Source organism: Acanthochromis polyacanthus, chromosome 18 (assembly GCF_021347895.1).
Source record: "Acanthochromis polyacanthus isolate Apoly-LR-REF ecotype Palm Island chromosome 18, KAUST_Apoly_ChrSc, whole genome shotgun sequence".
Taxonomy (NCBI): Eukaryota; Metazoa; Chordata; class Actinopteri; family Pomacentridae; genus Acanthochromis; species Acanthochromis polyacanthus.
Genome location: NC_067130.1, coordinates 15,252,831 through 15,270,233, shown reverse-complemented (window position 1 = coordinate 15,270,233; position 17,403 = coordinate 15,252,831). Strand labels below are relative to the sequence as shown.

Genomic DNA, 17,403 nt, shown 5'->3' with positions numbered 1-17,403 from the left:
AATTTAACTATATTATCACACTAGGACAATCTGACCTGTACATCCGTGAAAACATAGAAGTGACAGTTTCAATCCTGAATCAGACGTGCTGCTAAATGAACAAGGAGTGGTTGTTCAATAGTGAGCCTGAGCTTTTGACAGCCAGATCACAGTGTACAGCCTGACCCATGTATTGATCAATGCAACATGAACAACTCCCAGAAGGTTCGATCTGCTTGGCTGAAATAAAAGTTAATTACACCAGTAGTCTTGTTATTAATAGCCTCCCACTTAATTGCTGAGCATTTCCATCTTGAAACTGAACTGAATGTACGATCTGAAAAACAAGGGTTCATATGTAATAAACCAGTCCTGTCAACTTGCAGGGTGGGGCTTTATATTTATTATTCCTCAAGATTTGTTGCCAGTTCAAACATGTATGGAGAGGTAAATGACAGGGACGTGGCAGAACTGCATGTTCTAAAAAAGTAATGAAGTTGGAACCATTTTAAAGCAGAAAGTGATAGTTTTCATGTTAAAAAAAACATTCTAAATGTGGAACTTTAATACACAGAGATGAGTTTTAGGGGTAAAATCACTGAGTGTACATGGACTATAAAAGGAATACAAAAATGGTTCATGTCTGTTCTCTTTTAAATAATATTTTCTTTTGACTTCACTTTAGCAAATTTACAAACTCTGGAACTCCTAGAAAACTGCATATACTGTCACACAACTGTTGCATGTTCATTCAGAGTTTTATTTTGACTTCTATATCGTGTACATTACTTTATTATATCATTCATCCATCCACCTTCTTCTGTTTATCCAGAGTCGGCTCACAGTGGCAGCAGGTTAAGCAGTTCACTCCAGATGTCCTTCTCCCCAGCAACATTTTCCAGTCCATCCTGAGTGATCCCATGGCGTTCCCAGGCCAGATGAGATATGTAGTCCCTCTAGTGAGTTCTGGGTCTACTCCCGGGTCCCCTCACATTCCCACCTTTGAAAGGAAGTTTTGTCTATTCATGGACTGAATCTCAAGGTGCTATAGGGGTGAGGAGGGTGTCCGGGACCGCAGAGTTATGTTGATGGGAACATGGAGCGTGAGATGGACAGAGGGATTGGTGATGCGAGGGAGCTTTGAAAAGAGCCAGCTGAGGGTTCGTTCAGCTGACTAGGATGCCTTCCTTCCTCATATTAAGTGTGACTTTTTAAATTAATAAAATACTTAAAATAATTTGTGCATTTCTCATTTTTTTTCTTGCACAAATTAATTCATACTTTTCCTAAAAAATGTTTCAAGGAAATATTGTGTAACACCTTGTTTAAAAAGCTGATAATCAGCAGCAATATTTGGCTCATACGATGGTCAAAGGGCTGCACAGTGGATCAGTGGTTAGGACTGTTTCTTTGCAGCTAGAAGATCCCCGGTTTGGGATCTTTCTGCACGGAGTTTGCATGTTCTCCCTGTCCATGTGTGGGTTTTTTTCCAGGTGCTCCGGCTTAATCTCACAATCCAGAAACATGCTGAGGTTAATGGGTGATTCTAAATTGTCTGTAGGTATGAATGTAAGCGTGTTTGCCTCTACATGGTACTGGTGACCTGTCCAGGGTGTTTCTGAAGTCAGCTGGGATAGACTCCAGCAGTGGATGGATGGATGGATGGATGGATGGATGGATGGATGAATGGATGGATGGATATGTTGGTCAAACCTAAAAACAAAACTGGGAAAACTATTTCAAAAATTAATCACCAGCATTCAAGCCATAATATACACTTTCTTAAATCAAATTACAGCAACTATATAAAACATTATTTATTTTTGCTTATTTAACTAAAGTAAAAATAGTGTGGCTATATAGTCAAAGGTTGCAAAGGGGCAAATTACTATTTATAGAAGAATACGTTTTTGATGTGGACATTTTTTTTCTTAGAGTTTGCCTCCTTTTTTGTTTGTTTATTTAAAAAGATTGTAATTAATACAAATTTTCTGTGTTTTTTTTTCTTGATATTATCTGTAGTTTAGCAAAACGGGGAATCTGTACAACAACAGTCAGTAAAATATTCATAAAATTAAAGCTAAAAACAGTTAAAAAGAATAGATTTTTTTTACTCTGTATTGAGGTCATCTGACTGCCCCTCCAGCAGATTGTGCAGCTCAGACGAAAATGAATTTTAAACTGTGTAGCTCGTAATTTTACCTGATCATCGTCGTCTGGACTCACTGAGGATTTTCCTCTAGCAGCAGCTGGTGAAGAATAAACTCAGGCTGAAGCCACAGGGGGTTGTAGCTCACTTGATGCAGAAGGACAGGAAGCGCACTGTTTTGCTTTTGCGTCGGCGTATTAAAAAAACCCGTCTCGCAGCTGATCTATCCCTTTAAAGAAGCTCCAGCAGCGAGTCGCTGGGAAACGGAGGTTGTGTTCACATCGGTCGACTGTCTTCTATTTCTGTGCCACAATTACGTCCGCTTTCACAATGGAAATGGGTTAATGAAGAAGAATTAGTTGTTGGTGATGCAGGAGGATCTTTGATTCTGAGGTGGAGCGAAGGTTGTTTTTTTGTTTGGTTTTTTCTCTCAATATTTGGGCCATATGGAGCTGAAATTGCTAAATTTCAAGGACGCGCACTTGATTATGTTTTTTCACCCGGCGGCTGATTTGTATTGAAAACCCGCACTACGACGCGGATTGTGGTGTTGTTTCAGAAAAGGACAGGCTGCACAGAACATGCGTTTTTCTGCGCGTAATGCTGCTGTTGGCTGCGGCGCATGGCGGGGGCTGCTGTGAGGATGTGATCAGACAGGGATCTCCGCTTTCTCGCTCCGCTGCCTCCACACAGAGTCGCTCATGATGCCCAGGGCTCTGCGGAGACTGGTCCATTTGATGCTGTTCTGCCCTCTGTCCAAAGGCCTGCAGGTACGTGAACGCAGCTCCACGACAGCCTGCTCCTGTTCTCTAAACGTGACAGCTCAGCTGACACGCTCCAGCATCGACTCCACTCCATCTGCACCACAAAATGTCGCAATTCCTGAAAATTGTGGCCGCAGAGCAACAACTATCTTGTCATCTTGAGGTCAAGTGACTCGTTCTTGAGGCCTCAGTGCAGAAAGTAACTCAGTGCATTTACTCGAGTACAGGTGCGTTAGACAGATTTATGCTGCAAGGGGACAAAACAATAAAAGGTTACATTTAACTCTATAGCTGCTCCTGGCTGCATGCTATACAGTGTAAAAATGAACACTATTTTTTAGCAGTTTACTGTTTTACAGATTTTCCCTGCATTGTTGAATTACAGTCGACAACTAATGAAACCGCAGGAAATCATTTTACAAGTTAACCCTAAAAAACCTTCAAATTCTAAATAATGCCTACATCTATATCGACAATCTGTACTTTCTTAAACTGTAATTTGTTTTACTGCATTTAAATCAGCAAAAATATTTCCCTGTTTCATTAAGTTACAGATGATATCTTGTAAAAGTCATAGACAAAGCCAAAAAATATACATAATGTCCACAGATAACAGATATTTACCTTTATCATTTTTTTTATTAATGATAGTTCTGTTTTGTTTTTAATATTTAAGCATTTTTAATGTACCCTTTCTGGCAACTTTGCTGTCTGATTTTCAGCATTTCTAGTGGGATTTCTTTTACAGCATAGATTATAAAAAATCTTTTCTAGGCAGTTTATAGTTAATGCATAAATTAATCCTAGATAGATAGATAGATAGATAGGTAGAGATATATATGTGAGTGTCCAGTTTGGGTTTGTCACATTTCAGATGTAAAATTATACCTGAGAAATTTCTCTAGTGATGATTTTACTGAACAAAACTATAAATACTGAATGGGAAAAATGGTTACTTAATAGGTTTTTCTGTGGTCTAGAACACAGATTTTTTTCTATTTTTTCTGTTAATTATTGGGCTTATCCATGAACATAATAAATGTAATGTCTCAGAAAAAAACTATGTTAGAACTATGTTAAGTATCAGACGTGACTGTCAGTGTTGCTGTTTTTCTACTATCTCACTAAAACAAAACAGCATGCAGATGGTTTTCTTTTCTGACTTAAAAACGTTACAGTTCTTTTCTCTGTCGTAATGGTTAGCGAGGGGGTAAATTTCACCAACTTTGCACAAAATGTTTTTTAACTGTTCAACTGGTGGCACATTCTCAACCCCAGAGTAAATCAGGACTATGACCAGATAGCATTAAAAGTCAGCTTTATTCAAATGACACGATGCCACAGATGACAAGAGAAAGTGGAGAACCGACTGTTGGCTGCTGGCATTTCAGCTGGTGCTTATGCCAGACACTTAAATGTCCATAACTCCCACATTTGTCGTAGACGAAATTATTCAAATCTGCCCTCCAGAGTGTCCACCAGTGTCACCGAGCCCTTCAGCAAGAGTGAAACAGCATTCCACAAACACCACAGACGGCCTCATTAACTGTATGCAGATGAGTGACTCGTTATTGACTCGTGACCTCTGGTCCATGACCTCACGCTCTGTCTGCTCATTATCATTTCCAATATAGTGTCTGCACGGCTGTTTCATGATGTTTATTCTACTGCAGAGATGCCACATTCCCTTATTTTTAATATAATGGATAGAATATTTTTAAAATCACTTGCTGGATTTATATTTTTTGCAGGTTTGATAATTATTCGAGGGCCACAGCATGGAAATATCTTTTAAAAATCTTGTCTCACAGATTTGTTTTTTCTTCCTTTGCTATTTTATAAACCATCTCACAAACATACAGATTTATGTATTAGGTGACATTTAGGAGGCAGCTTGATCACATTATTGGAAGCCAACAACTACACTGTAAAAATGATCAAAACCAATGAGCAGCGGCCACCATAAAATCCTGCTTACACACAGAATCCACAGTGTTTCCAGTCTAGTAATGTAGTATATCAGTCCAATTAATTTGATACTTTATGTATATTTAGCTGATGACCTTTTTACATCAGAGAGACGACTTCATATTTGAGTATGTTCACATTATTGTATTGGTACTTTTAGAATTTAAATACTTCTTCCACCACTAACTTTCTTGGTTGTTGTATTCACTGCTGTGTGCCAGTTTCATCTTCTCGTGTTTTCTCTTCTTCCACAGAGTCGTCTCCCAGCCATTAAGGTGAAGTACCTCCTCCTGGCATGGCTGGGCATCCTCATCGCCAGCTGGATCCTCTACATGCAGTACGCCTCTTACTCCGAACTCTGCCGAGGGCACGTTTGCCAAATGATCATTGTAAGTATTGTCTTTCAGCTGTATAAAAATCAATAAGTGCATTAAGGGGTAAATCCAGCCGAGGCCCAAACACACATGAAGTAGGTCGCATATGATAATTCCAAAATGTCGTTGAGTTGCAGAGAGAAAACAAATAATTGACCACAGCGCCTAGCTGTCTCATTTGGTCGTGCATCTATTTGCAATCCCAGACTCGAGTGCTACTTAACAGAGCAAGAATGAACGCAAAGAAAAACACAAATCAATACGGAATGAATCTGTTTTGAACCGGTAAAAAGAACATTTAGTGCCATATGTTGCATGTTCCATAATTTATAAAGACCATCTGATTTCCGTTTTTGACTGTGATGGGAGTTGATTTGAAACCGCCGCAGTGCTGCACACAGTCCTGAGGCAGAAACACAAGAACAGAGGCTCCACAGAACAAGAGAACAATGTTCCAACTGTTCCAGGGAAATGCTTAGACACTTAAATTACGGGAAATCGATCAAATTTAACTGAAATATTGCCGGACAAACAGGCAGGAGGACTCTGTCTAGACTCTAGAGGAAGAGGAGGGACAGTTTGGGGCTGTTTGGGTTGGCCTGCGTCTTCTCGCTCTGGATATAGATAGAACTGTAACCCTGCAGCTCTGTTGCTCTCCCGCTGTGCCCAGCTGTTGCCAAAGCTATCGGCTATTGGAGAAGAGGTCAGGCATTGACATTTAACCCTCCCGTCGTCCTACGGGTCAAATTGACCAGTTTTAAAAGTTTGAAAATGTGGGCAAAATATATATATATATATGTATATATATATATATATATATATTCACAGTGAAAGCTTCCACATTTTCAACATTTTTGGGAAATTTTTGAACATTTTTTGGTAGAAAAAGACGTTTAAAAATTATGTTTCTTTAAGAACATTCAGCGAATTTCGCTGGATTTTGGTTGATTTTTTTCTGAATGTTCTTAAAGAAAATATTAAAAGTTTTACTGATATTTATGGAATCACTTTACATATTTTTAGAATTTTTTTGGAAGATTTTTTTTCATTTTTAAAAATATTTACAATTAAAAAAAATTTTCTTGCCAAATTTGTGGATTTTTTTTTTTTAAATGTTAAGGGAAACTTTTAAGGATTTTTTTTTAGAATATTCTTCCTGAAGATTTTGCAAATTTTTATAAAGTTGGGGATTTTTTTTGCTGAATTTTTTGGATTTTTTTTCAGACGAAGGAACAATACTTTTGCTGCCTGTAAATGAGGACAGCAGGAGGGTTAATGACACACTGTGGAACAGGACAGTAATTAATCAATGCACAATGAAAATTCGATGATGCAACGTCATTATTCCGAACAGATCTGCACGGCAATCCGTGTCGGCATGTGCTTGGATGCACACCGACGCCTTTTATACTCTGGTAAATCATTTCGCAACATCACGCCGTGAAAGATCAGTGTTTGTGCGGTTCTTGTCGTACGCACAAAGATTTTTGGTTCGCCCCTTGCTGCTTTGTGTTTTGGTGACATGTCGTGAACGTGGCTGCGAGGAGAGGCACAGTGTGGGGGAGCGTCAGCAGGGATCAAGGCAGAGTCATGATCTGTGCTGTTTTTTCGAGCTTCAAGTGACAAAGACTGCACGCTGAATGTAAGTCAGTGCCGTGCTGCTTCCAAGACAAATCAAGAAAACCACCTACAGGAGCGAGAACAGTGGGATTATGGGAAGGCACTGGTGAAGCTACGTCCAAGTCATTTTCTTGTGTAGGACAGACTCTCATGTCTGTGTGGTAATTATGAAGTTCCAGCCAGCATCCGTTTAAGTTAATATCAGGAGACTTTCTGGAGTCTCTGCTGGTTGCTTGGCAACCTCACAACGATGACAAGACTCGAGGCAATAGCAAATTGACAGCACTTAAATAGCACCTTTTACCTCAGAGGTTTACAAAGCACTTTGCAATTTTTTCCTCTTTTTCACCCATTTACAGTCACACACACTCCCCTATCTGAGGTGCTCTCCTGCTACCTGAGCCACTCCACTATCAGACATAACCTCCTGTTAAACCGTTATGTTTGCTTTTGCAAAAAGAGTGCGCTTTAGATGTACGATAGAAAGGTTTTGCTGCCTTTAGACGGAGCCAGGCTAACTAGTTTCTCTTTTTTCCCCGGCACTCTCTGCTAAGCTCTCTAGCAGCTTCGTGTTTACCATACAGACATGAGGGTGTTATTAGTCATTTTTTGTCTCACTGCAAGAACAAGTATCATTTCCCTCTACAAACAACTTACTTCCTTAAACATGCACAGTTCTTCAAAAAAAATGCATTCTCACTGGCAGCACCCTGATGATTCATTAATCGGAACTGAACATATTCAGCTGTTTAACCCTCTAGATTCCAAGCAGTTCCTGTGCGTTTTTTTTTTTTAATTTTATTGATTTTTCGTTCCTGCTGTAGTTTCTACTAACTGCGGGCTCAGAAGTAGAGAAAACAAAGAAAGAACAAAGTCAAAATGTTATAAATGAGAAAAAAAGTTCAACAAAATATATGAAAATGGGTATACAATATGTTTCCGAATACTCCCTGATGTTGCCAGCACTGGGGGGAAAAAAATCTGCATACTGTAGATACTTTACAACATACTTTTTAATTTGTACCATCTGCTCTGTGTTAACACAGCCTTTATTACAGCACAAAAATTGGAGAATTTTTGTCATATCTCTATTGGTCTCAGCTGAATGAGTCATGGCTTCTGGACTGCACTGAGAGATGCAGATTTTTTATTATTTTTTAACTGAACCGGGTTAGTAGAAACAGTTTATTTTTGGCAATGAACTATCACTGTCATTAGTATTTTAAGCTTACATTTGGTTATATATTCCAATGAAACACTCATTAAACATAACATAATCTACACTACCAGTCAAAAGTTTGGACACACTTTCTCATTCACTGGTTTTGATTTTATTATTTCATACATTGTTGATTAATACCGAAGACATCAAAGCTATAAAAGAATACATGTGGGATTTTGTTGTAAACAAAAAAAAAAGAAGTTAATTTTCTGTCTTAATCTACAATGTAGAAAATAATACAAATGAATAAAAGCATTGAATCAGAAGGCATGTCCAAATGTTTGACTGCTAGTGTATGCTAAGTTGAAAATCAGACGATTCCAGCTCTGACAAAATGGTGTAATTTGGCAATTAATTATAGATAGCAAGTCTTTCGAACCTACCGCCAGGTTGTGGGGTTCAGCCTGCCAGAGGGGAGGGTGTCAAATGTCTTTTTGAGACCCTCCCTTCTGTCAGTCTCGGGGTCATGAGGGCACAGACAGAAAGACTTAAAAACAACTTTTCCCCAGGGCTAGAAAAGCCATGAACTTGCACTTTACACAGTGCATTGATTTACACTATTTTATATGCTGCTGTGACAAGGAGAACAATCAAACGAAATTTCATTGTAGAAGAATATTCAGTGACAATAAAGAATCTATACATCTACCACCAGGTTTTGGGGTTCAGAGGGTTAATGTGCAGCCAGTGAAGTGAATGACATCGATCATATCATTAGAATGCAATGTTCTGCTGGAAAACCTTGGTTGTGGGTGTTACTTTGAGACACTTCAGCAGGACAATGTGCTCCATTCCATAATAAAAACTCAAGGAACACGACAAAGACCCAACGGCATCGACTTGGCCTCCAAACTCCCCAAAACCCAATCCAGTTGAGCTGATCAGGGTATATGCACCGCAGACAGCAAATCACTTTGGCTGGTGTGTTACTCATGTCCAAGCAGATTTCACACTGTTATTACTATTTTTTCATTTAGCTTGGAAGGTTTTGAGTTGTGATTTTAAAAGACCCAGGTCAGTGATAGTGTGCATCACTGAACGCCCCGTCACCCCAGTGTTTGCATTTAGACCTGCGTACTTCAAGCAGCCGCTGATTGGACGACCTCAGAGCTCTTTTTTGGTCCTTTAAAGTTAAAAGCTCAGATAAATAAAATGGAGCAGGACCGTTAAGAGCTTTAAAAGCAAACAATAAAAGTTTAAAAAGGAATTCTTGACTGGACTGGAAGCCAGAGGAGAGCGTAAAGGACATGGGTGATGTGCTCACGTCTAGCAGTGTTTGTTAAAAGCAGCTGCATTTTGCACGAGTTGCAGGTGGTGGATAGATGACTGGGAGATGCAGATGTAAAGTGCATTGCAGTAGTCCAGTGTTGAACTAATAAAAGCATGAATGGCTTTTCCAAGGTTGGTGCGGTTTAAAAAAGGCTCAATTTTGGCTAAAAGGCACAAGTGAAAGACACTTGCTCTGACAACAGTGGCAATTTGTTAAATTTCAAGTCTATGTCAAATATCACCCCAAGATTTTTTGACCGCAGATCTGAAAGTCATTGAACCGAAGCTTCATACATCAGTATCAGTACCCCCAAACACAATGCATTTAGTTTTGTTCTCATTTAAAAGTAAAAAGTTGGATGAGAGCTGCTCCTTAACCTTCGTGTCATGCTGCTGTGCAAATTGACCCGTTTTAAAGTTTGAAAATGTGGAAAAAATATATTTTCACTGTGAAACTTCTAATGTTCACATTTTCAACTTTTTGGGGAAGTTTTTGAACATTTTTAGTGGAAATAAAGAAATCTTAAAAATGTTTAAGAACATTGACAAAAAAGTAAAAATCAACCAAAGTCCGGCGAATTTCGTTGGATTTTGGTTGATTTTTTTTGTCAGTGTTCTCAAGGAAATATTAAAAGTTTTATTGATATATATATATATATATATATATATATATATATATATATATATAACCATATGTAATCACTTTAAATATTTCTACTAATTTTTTGAAAATATTTACAAGAATTTTATTGCCAAATTTGGGGGATTTTTTTAAAGTACATTTTTAAAGGAATTTACAGAATTATTGGAATTTTCTTCCTCGAGTTTTACAAATTTTCAGAAATTTGAGGAATTTTTTTGCTGAATTTTTGGGGTTTTTTTCAGACAAGGAAACAATATTTTTGGTGCCCGTAAATGAAGACAACAGGAGGGTTAATGCCACTCAGTTGGGCTATTCTAATTGTAATTCTGCCCTGTGACAGACTGGCGACCTGTCCAGGATGTCCCCTCCCTTCGCCCAAGTCAGCTGGGATAGGCTCCAGCACCCCCCGCGACCTTAGTGAGGATAAAGCGGTGTATAGAGAATGGATGGATGGATAATTGTAATTCTAATACTCCTTAAACCTGCTAGTCTCTACTGCTCTCTGTCCATCTGTCAGTGTGATGGCTGGCATGTCACGCGACCGCCATACTTACCTCTCATACCAGCTGCTAGAGCACCAACTGGAAGAGTTTCCTACGCATCAGAGATAATCTTATGACCTGAGTGAAAGGAGTCAAGTAGCAGATGGATCAGTTCAGAATTTACATGTTGTGACTCAGGAAGGAGGTGATGCCTGTGTTATCTCACAGACACGATGGAGGGTTTGCATAAACTTTTCCAATTATAAGCGTGGGCCGGACAGTTTCTCACTTGATTTTGACCTTCTTTGCACATACATTGCCATTTTTGTTTGCAATTAATCCTTCATGTATATGATGCTATTACAGTTGTCCTGTTTTGAGCACATTAGTGTGTACACATTGCACATATAATAAGAAAAACAGATTGCGGTGGATTTAAATAACGTTGTTCTGTCAATGCTTTTGAAAGTATCAAGATATGCTGCATTGTCAATGACAGTGTAGGGCCACAATCTAAAACTAAACTAAAGCTAAAATACTGAAGGCTAAGTGCAGAATAGGAGATCTAGAACAAAACGTGATGTTAGAAGTGCATGTCGCCCCAGTCACCCGAGGAAGTGAAAGCAGAAGAAGAGGATGGAGCACAATGTCTCCTTATTGCCTTTCAGCAAACAATCCCTGCGAAGACTTGGGTGAAGATTACCAGACCTTGGAAGTGTAATTATACGGACAGCTTAAAATACCCGATGTATAAATATTGGATTCAGCTTTGCAAGAGGACGAAGTACTTGGAGGATCTTCCTGTTTTCTGCAGTTAATGCAGCACATTTCTTGTTTGTTTTTGCAGTGTGATCACTACAGGAGGGGCATAATATCAGGCTCGTCCTGCAAGGCATTGTGTGATCAGAGAAGTCTGACCCTGCAGCGCTGCATGTCCACCTCCTCTACACACCAGGTAAAATAAACACATGAGCACAAGCCAATGAATGAATGATGAGAACACTTCCAAACATACATTCGTGCTTCTGTCAGTGAGATATCTTAAAAAGCATTTCTGTGAAGTATGGCATAAGTGTTATACATGCACTCCTAAAGCCTCATCTTAACATTACACTGTTATAGAAAACTGTCCAAAAAGAGGGGATTTGTCAATGTAGAGTTTACCTTCATCATTTTTTTATCCTACGGAACAAACATTGGGCTCACGCAACATCTAAATAATCAATAACAACAAATGTAGTAAAAGAAAAAAAAAGGTGTTTGGACTGTGTTTAGTCTCAGACATGACTGTCAAGATTAGTGGAAAGGATGAAGAAGCTTTAAGTAGTGCAACTGAAATGGCTGTGAAAAAGCCATTTCTAACCCTAACCCTAATTAGGGTTTCATTAAATAACATTAAATAACTTCATTAAATAACTAACCCTTCATTAAATAACATACATATTTTAAAAGATAGCTCTTAGTCACAACAGACATATTCTGTTATTTTAAAGCTATTGTCATATTTTTTGTTTCAGGTGTACATAGGGCTGTGGAAGGAGAGGCCTGTTGTGATCAAGTGCGGCATTGATGATCCAGTGAAAATTGATGGAGCTCCAGACTCTGTGCTGCGGCAGGAGATGAGCTTATTTGACAAACCCACTCGTGGGACCTCTATGGATGAATTTAAAGAGATGCTGCACAGTTTCCTCAAGGTTTGCAATAATTACCATTATACAAATCAGAACCTGTCTAATTAAAAATGAGCTTGGATACAAATATGAACTTAAATGTCTCCTTCCTGCAGGCTAACCTCGGTGAACAGCCGTCCTTGAGCACCTTGGTGGACAGGGTCATTACTCTGGCTGACGTCAACCAGGACGGCAAAGTGTCTCTTGCAGAGGCCAAGTCCATCTGGGCTCTCCTCCAGATCAACGAGTTCCTCCTGATGGTGGCGCTGCAGGAGAAGGAGCACACCCCCAAGCTGCTGGGTTTCTGTGGAGACTTGTATGTGACAGAACGCGTGGGCCACAGCTCCCTCTACAGGCTGGAGGTGCCTCATTACCTGCAGGCTCTCGTCCCAGAGGCCCTGAGCTCCAGCCTGAACCACTGGCTGGCCCCCGCCTGGCCCCGCAGGGCTCGCATCACCATCGGCCTGCTGGAGTTCGTGGAAGAGGTTTTCCACGGGTCTTATGGGAGCTTCCTGATATGCGATGCCAATCCTCACCACGTGGGCTACAACGCAAAGTACGACTGCAAGATGGCCAACCTGCGCAGCGTGGCGTCAGAGGCTGTGGTGCGAGGATTCCTGAAGGGACGGCGGTGTGAGACCAACGCCGACTGCACTTATGGCCGGGACTGCACGGCGACATGTGACCGGCTGGTGAAGCAGTGCAATACTGAGGTTGTGCAGCCCAATCTGGCAAAAGTGTGTGTGCTGTTGCAGGATTTTCTGCTCTTTGGAGCACCGTCGGACCTCCGCGGGGATCTGGAGAAGCAGCTACGCACCTGCGTGACACTCAGCGGTTTGGCAAGTCAAATGGAAGTCCACCACTCACTAGTCCTTAACAACCTGAAGACACTGCTGTGGAAGAAAATCTCTAACACTCAGTACTCCTGAAAACATTATCTAACCCCCTCCTCTAGAATATGAGTGAATAATTACATAAACACGGACAATTTTTGCTCATGAAGCATTGCCAAATATTTTAGAGAGTTGTGGTTATTCATGTATTTCCACTCTTCCGTGGCTGTGAACAACAAGAAAACTGTGAACTGTTACATACACAATGTGAAACAGGAGATCAAGCAGGTTTAAAACTCTTACAATCTGTTTTAAGCCCCATCGTGTTTTCGCTTTTCAATGCATTCTGTCGACAAGAACATCCATCTGTTTGCACATAATATTCTCAGGACACTGCCTATAACTTTATTTGTAAAGTTATGTATGTAAATAATTAGTTTTTAAAATATAGCAACCAACATATTGGATTATTTTGGGTTTCATAGAATACTCTTGTCTGTCCCCAGTAGAGACACTGTGATGGGATGTGATAGTTTTTGTACAACTGTAAATACTAGTAGAACATTGCTGTTTTCTATGTATAAATTAATTAGCATCTGAAGCAGAGTTGATATACAGTAATGATGGAATAATGGACGCACACCCTAACACTGAAATGTCCCTGCTGGTGTGGATCTGATAATAATAATGTATTCAAAGTGGACTGGAGATGTACATCCATAACACAAGATTAAACCTGAATGAACTTCTTATCTATGAATAAACTGAAGTTGGTTCGGAGTTTTCATTTTGAGTACGTTGTGATAAAATTGCATTTAACTGAATGGGTATCAAGAGACTAATATCTCAATTCCACCGCAGGAGACGCTTGATGTTCTCAGCAATTAGGTGGGAAAAATATGTGCCTATGTCCAAATATTTGTCAAAATGATGAGAAATATTGGCATTTGGGATATCTGAAAATATGCAATGAGATGCATTTAGCCAGGATGCAAGTTGCACACATCTGAATTTCACGGACAGCTGACTGAAGCCACAGAATGTCTTCTGACACGTCAAAGTCTGAGTTGCTGCAAACTGACTTTTCTCTGGAAGCTGAAAAGGGTACCGATGACATTGTTCAGTTATATCCGAATAAGGTTAACTGATCAGAAGAAGCAGCAGGTCTGTGACTAAAATTCACACAGGTGTAAATGGTTGTTGCAAAATGAGATCCTAAAGCAGTAAGACTTCAGAGTTGTGCAGGTGAAGACCAAACTGTGTCCTGACTCAGTTGGAAAACTCTTCAATACTGACTGAGGTGTCCACATTCAGTCAGTACTGGAGAGTGAAAAAGTTATGTGTTTCAGAGGTTCAACATTTTTTGCCAGTGATAAAGTTGTAGTATTCACATGAGAACATATTGATCCCTACAGATCAATAAGATCAGACATGGGAAGTAAGAGAATAATACAGAAACAGATGAAGGGCAACTTGCATAAAATCAACATTTGACTGTCAGAGGTTATAATATGCTGGCATTAAAGTGTTTTTGTGTTTCTGGTGTTAAAAACCTACCAGACTGACAGCCTCGTGAAAAGAGTTATGGGCAACACCACACCACGTCACCAGGAGTCACCGACGTTTACAAGACAGTACCTTTAGTAAAGAGAATGAGGTGAAATAAAGGAGGAAAACTTGACGACAAGAGTTTTCTCGTTCTGCCTCGCTGCCTTTATTGATATGAAACATTTACGGTGCTTTTGGTAATAACAGCTTGCTGGAATAAACACATTTACAAGGTTATTAGGAAACTAAGTTACAGTTGAATTCTGCATCAAAGAAACAACACCCAAAATATATATAGAGTAAGACAAGAGAAGGAGAATATAACTGAATGACAATGTGGTGCAGCCAGACTAGTATGCACTACAGGATGGGCTGACAAAACATGTGCTTTATTGTATTATTTAACCTAGAATGCTGTGCTATTGATTTCACTCAACCACTGAAATTCTCCCTTGTTAAATTAAATGTGACCCATTTATTTAGAAATGTATGAAATACAGGTGTTTTTAATACTACAATCACTTGACACACATCAGCTGCACTCAGGTGATCTCCATTTCACTAATTATGCCACTGCTTGCATCAAGTAGGTGGACTTCTGTTGAATTACGTCAGTCACTTAAAGGGGTGAATATTTATGCAACCGTTTACTTTATATAGTTTTAACTAAGTGACATGATCTTGCAAAAATCAGTTTTCACTTTGATATTAAAGAATTTCTGCAAATTCTTGTCAAAAAATGCAAAAATAATATTCAGTGTGATTTCATGTAGAAGTGTTTCATATATTTTGTATAAGTATTGTGTATAAACAGGCATTGTATAGATCCTTGTATTTAATTATGATGAATGTATATAAATCAAGACAAGCCACATTTGTGTGCAGGTTCTTTCCTCCAGCACAACACTTGGCACAATCTGTACCATTGCCCTCCTTGGTGACCATTCTAGGTCTATAATATGTGCTCCTTTCGGTCTGTATGAACCGTGCGCCTTCTTTCATCAAAGCGCTTCTTTTACATTTTGCAGCCCCAGATGAATTTTAATTTTTGCTGCTGCCTGCTCTCCCAAGCTGTCTGCACTCTACTGATTGCAGTAATCACCTCACTCAACTCACCTGCCCACTACTTCACCTGTGCACTATTTAAGCCTGGTTCAGTCACTCACTCCCTGCAGGACTGTCAGGTTCCTCTAGATTGAAATACCCCACACATGGATTCACTTTCCCCCTGGGTTCCCACTAGTCCCTGCTCTGCCCCCAGTCTGCTATCCCCTGGATTTCCTGAACTTGACTTCTCCTTTTAGTTTGTTGCCCTGCTGTAGGAGTTGGGCTAATTTCTTCAGTTACCCTATCTAATGGCTGAAGGATGGGGATAAAAGCTAGGGAGACTGTCAGGAAGGTGTGTCCTACCAGAGAGTGTTTTGACTGCCATGTGCAACAAGGCCTGCAGCAAATTCATCCTCAGTTTATCTTTAGCATTCTATACCTTCTTTCCAGCCATCCATTCTCTTATACACCGCTTTATCCTCACTAGGGTCGCAGGGGGTGCTGGAGCCTATCTCAGCTGACTTGGGCGAAGGCAGGGGACACCCTGGACAGGTCGCTAGTCTGTTGCAGGGCTACATATACAGACACACAATCCCGCTCACATTCACACCTACGGGCAATTTGGAGTGATCAATTAACCTCAGCATATTTTCGGAGTGTGGGAGGAAGCCCGAGTGTCCGGAGAAAACCCACGCGTGCACAGGGAGAACATGCAAACTCTATGCAGAAAGATCCCAGGCCGGGATTTGAACCGGGGATCTTCTTGCTGCAAGGTGAAAGTGCTAACCATTATGTCACTGTGCAGCCCCTACACCCTTTTTTTTTTTTGTTGTGGAGATTATATTCTTTTGTATGTGCATTGAGTCATAAATTTGGGCACAGCCACCAAATGGGCTATATAGGCACAAGAATATCCACTACAAGAAGTCAATACAGTTGTGCTTGGACTTCAGAGGGACAAGTTAATAAAGAGGAAAAAAAAAAATCAATACTTTTTTTTTTTTTTTAAAAGCATCCTATGAGAAAACTGCGATCTTACATCCCCAAATACTATCCACATTGTGTGTAAACATGCATTTTATCAAATGCAATCACTGTTTTGTTTCATGTTTATGCAATGTCATTCACTTTGCATCTTTGCACTTGTTGACCTGTTGCCTCCGAATTGATCCAGGTATAAGACCCTGCTTTCCTTCAGATACATGATCTTCAAAAATACAATTAAGTCTCATGACAAAAAAATAAATTTAAAAAAATCTTGTGGTTGTCCTCCGCTACTCGGCAGATGAACACGACAAATGCAACATATCTCACTACAGCTCTTTCCGTGGGGCCAAGTCCCCAAAGTTTTGAGGAAATCTTGTATGGCCCCATTTTGGCCCAAAGGGTGTTTGTTTTCTTTCAGTCCATAGCACTGATTACTGTTAAGACACAAATGCTAACCATCTGTAACATTTACGCTTTAAGGTACAATTTGTCAGTGTATGTACAGTTTTTGGCATTTTTGTGTGGAGTTGGGTCCGGATTTTGGTTGCCTACAATATTGTGTCCATTGCTGAGGAGGGTCTAACCAGAGGAGAAGTTGCCAAGACTTTCTGCAACTTAGCATGTATCCTCTCCTCTGGCTGGAAATGGTGGGTGAGGTGATCAATGTTAATCTTTTTTTATTTTTCCTCCTTCTGACAAAATGTCTGCACATTTTCTGGCGAGGTTTACAATTGTAAAAGGTCCAAGCATATCAGGATCCATTTTTTTTCACCTTTCCTTTTCTTCTGCCTAATATTTTTCTGTTATACTGGCTCCCCCACTTTAAAATGGTCTTCAGTGCCAAGTTT

At 39.8% G+C, this 17,403-nt stretch overlaps 1 protein-coding gene across 1 annotated transcript; it reads left to right on the top strand.

Moving 5' to 3' along the window:
- Nucleotides 1–2,259: 2,259 nt before the first annotated feature.
- dipk1b (divergent protein kinase domain 1B) lies at nucleotides 2,260–13,760 on the top strand. The gene is made up of 5 exons (XM_022192494.2): nucleotides 2,260–2,898; nucleotides 5,115–5,249; nucleotides 11,318–11,425; nucleotides 11,988–12,164; nucleotides 12,257–13,760. Exons 1-5 carry the CDS (start codon nucleotides 2,830–2,832, stop codon nucleotides 13,067–13,069), a joined length of 1,302 nt encoding a protein of 433 aa, XP_022048186.1. The 5' UTR covers nucleotides 2,260–2,829; the 3' UTR covers nucleotides 13,070–13,760.
- The last annotated feature ends 3,643 nt before the right edge of the window (nucleotides 13,761–17,403 follow it).

What these genes read in the sequence shown, in the direction of transcription:
- dipk1b (XM_022192494.2), top strand. Translation starts at nt 2,830, where the DNA reads ATGATGCCCAGGGCTCTGCGGAGACTGGTCCATTTGATGCTGTTCTGC. An exon ending in ACGTTTGCCAAATGATCATT is followed by an intron (nt 5,250 to 11,317) that starts GTAAGTATTGTC and finishes TTGTTTTTGCAG; the next exon opens with TGTGATCACTACAGGAGGGG. An exon ending in CCACCTCCTCTACACACCAG is followed by an intron (nt 11,426 to 11,987) that starts GTAAAATAAACA and finishes TTTTTGTTTCAG; the next exon opens with GTGTACATAGGGCTGTGGAA.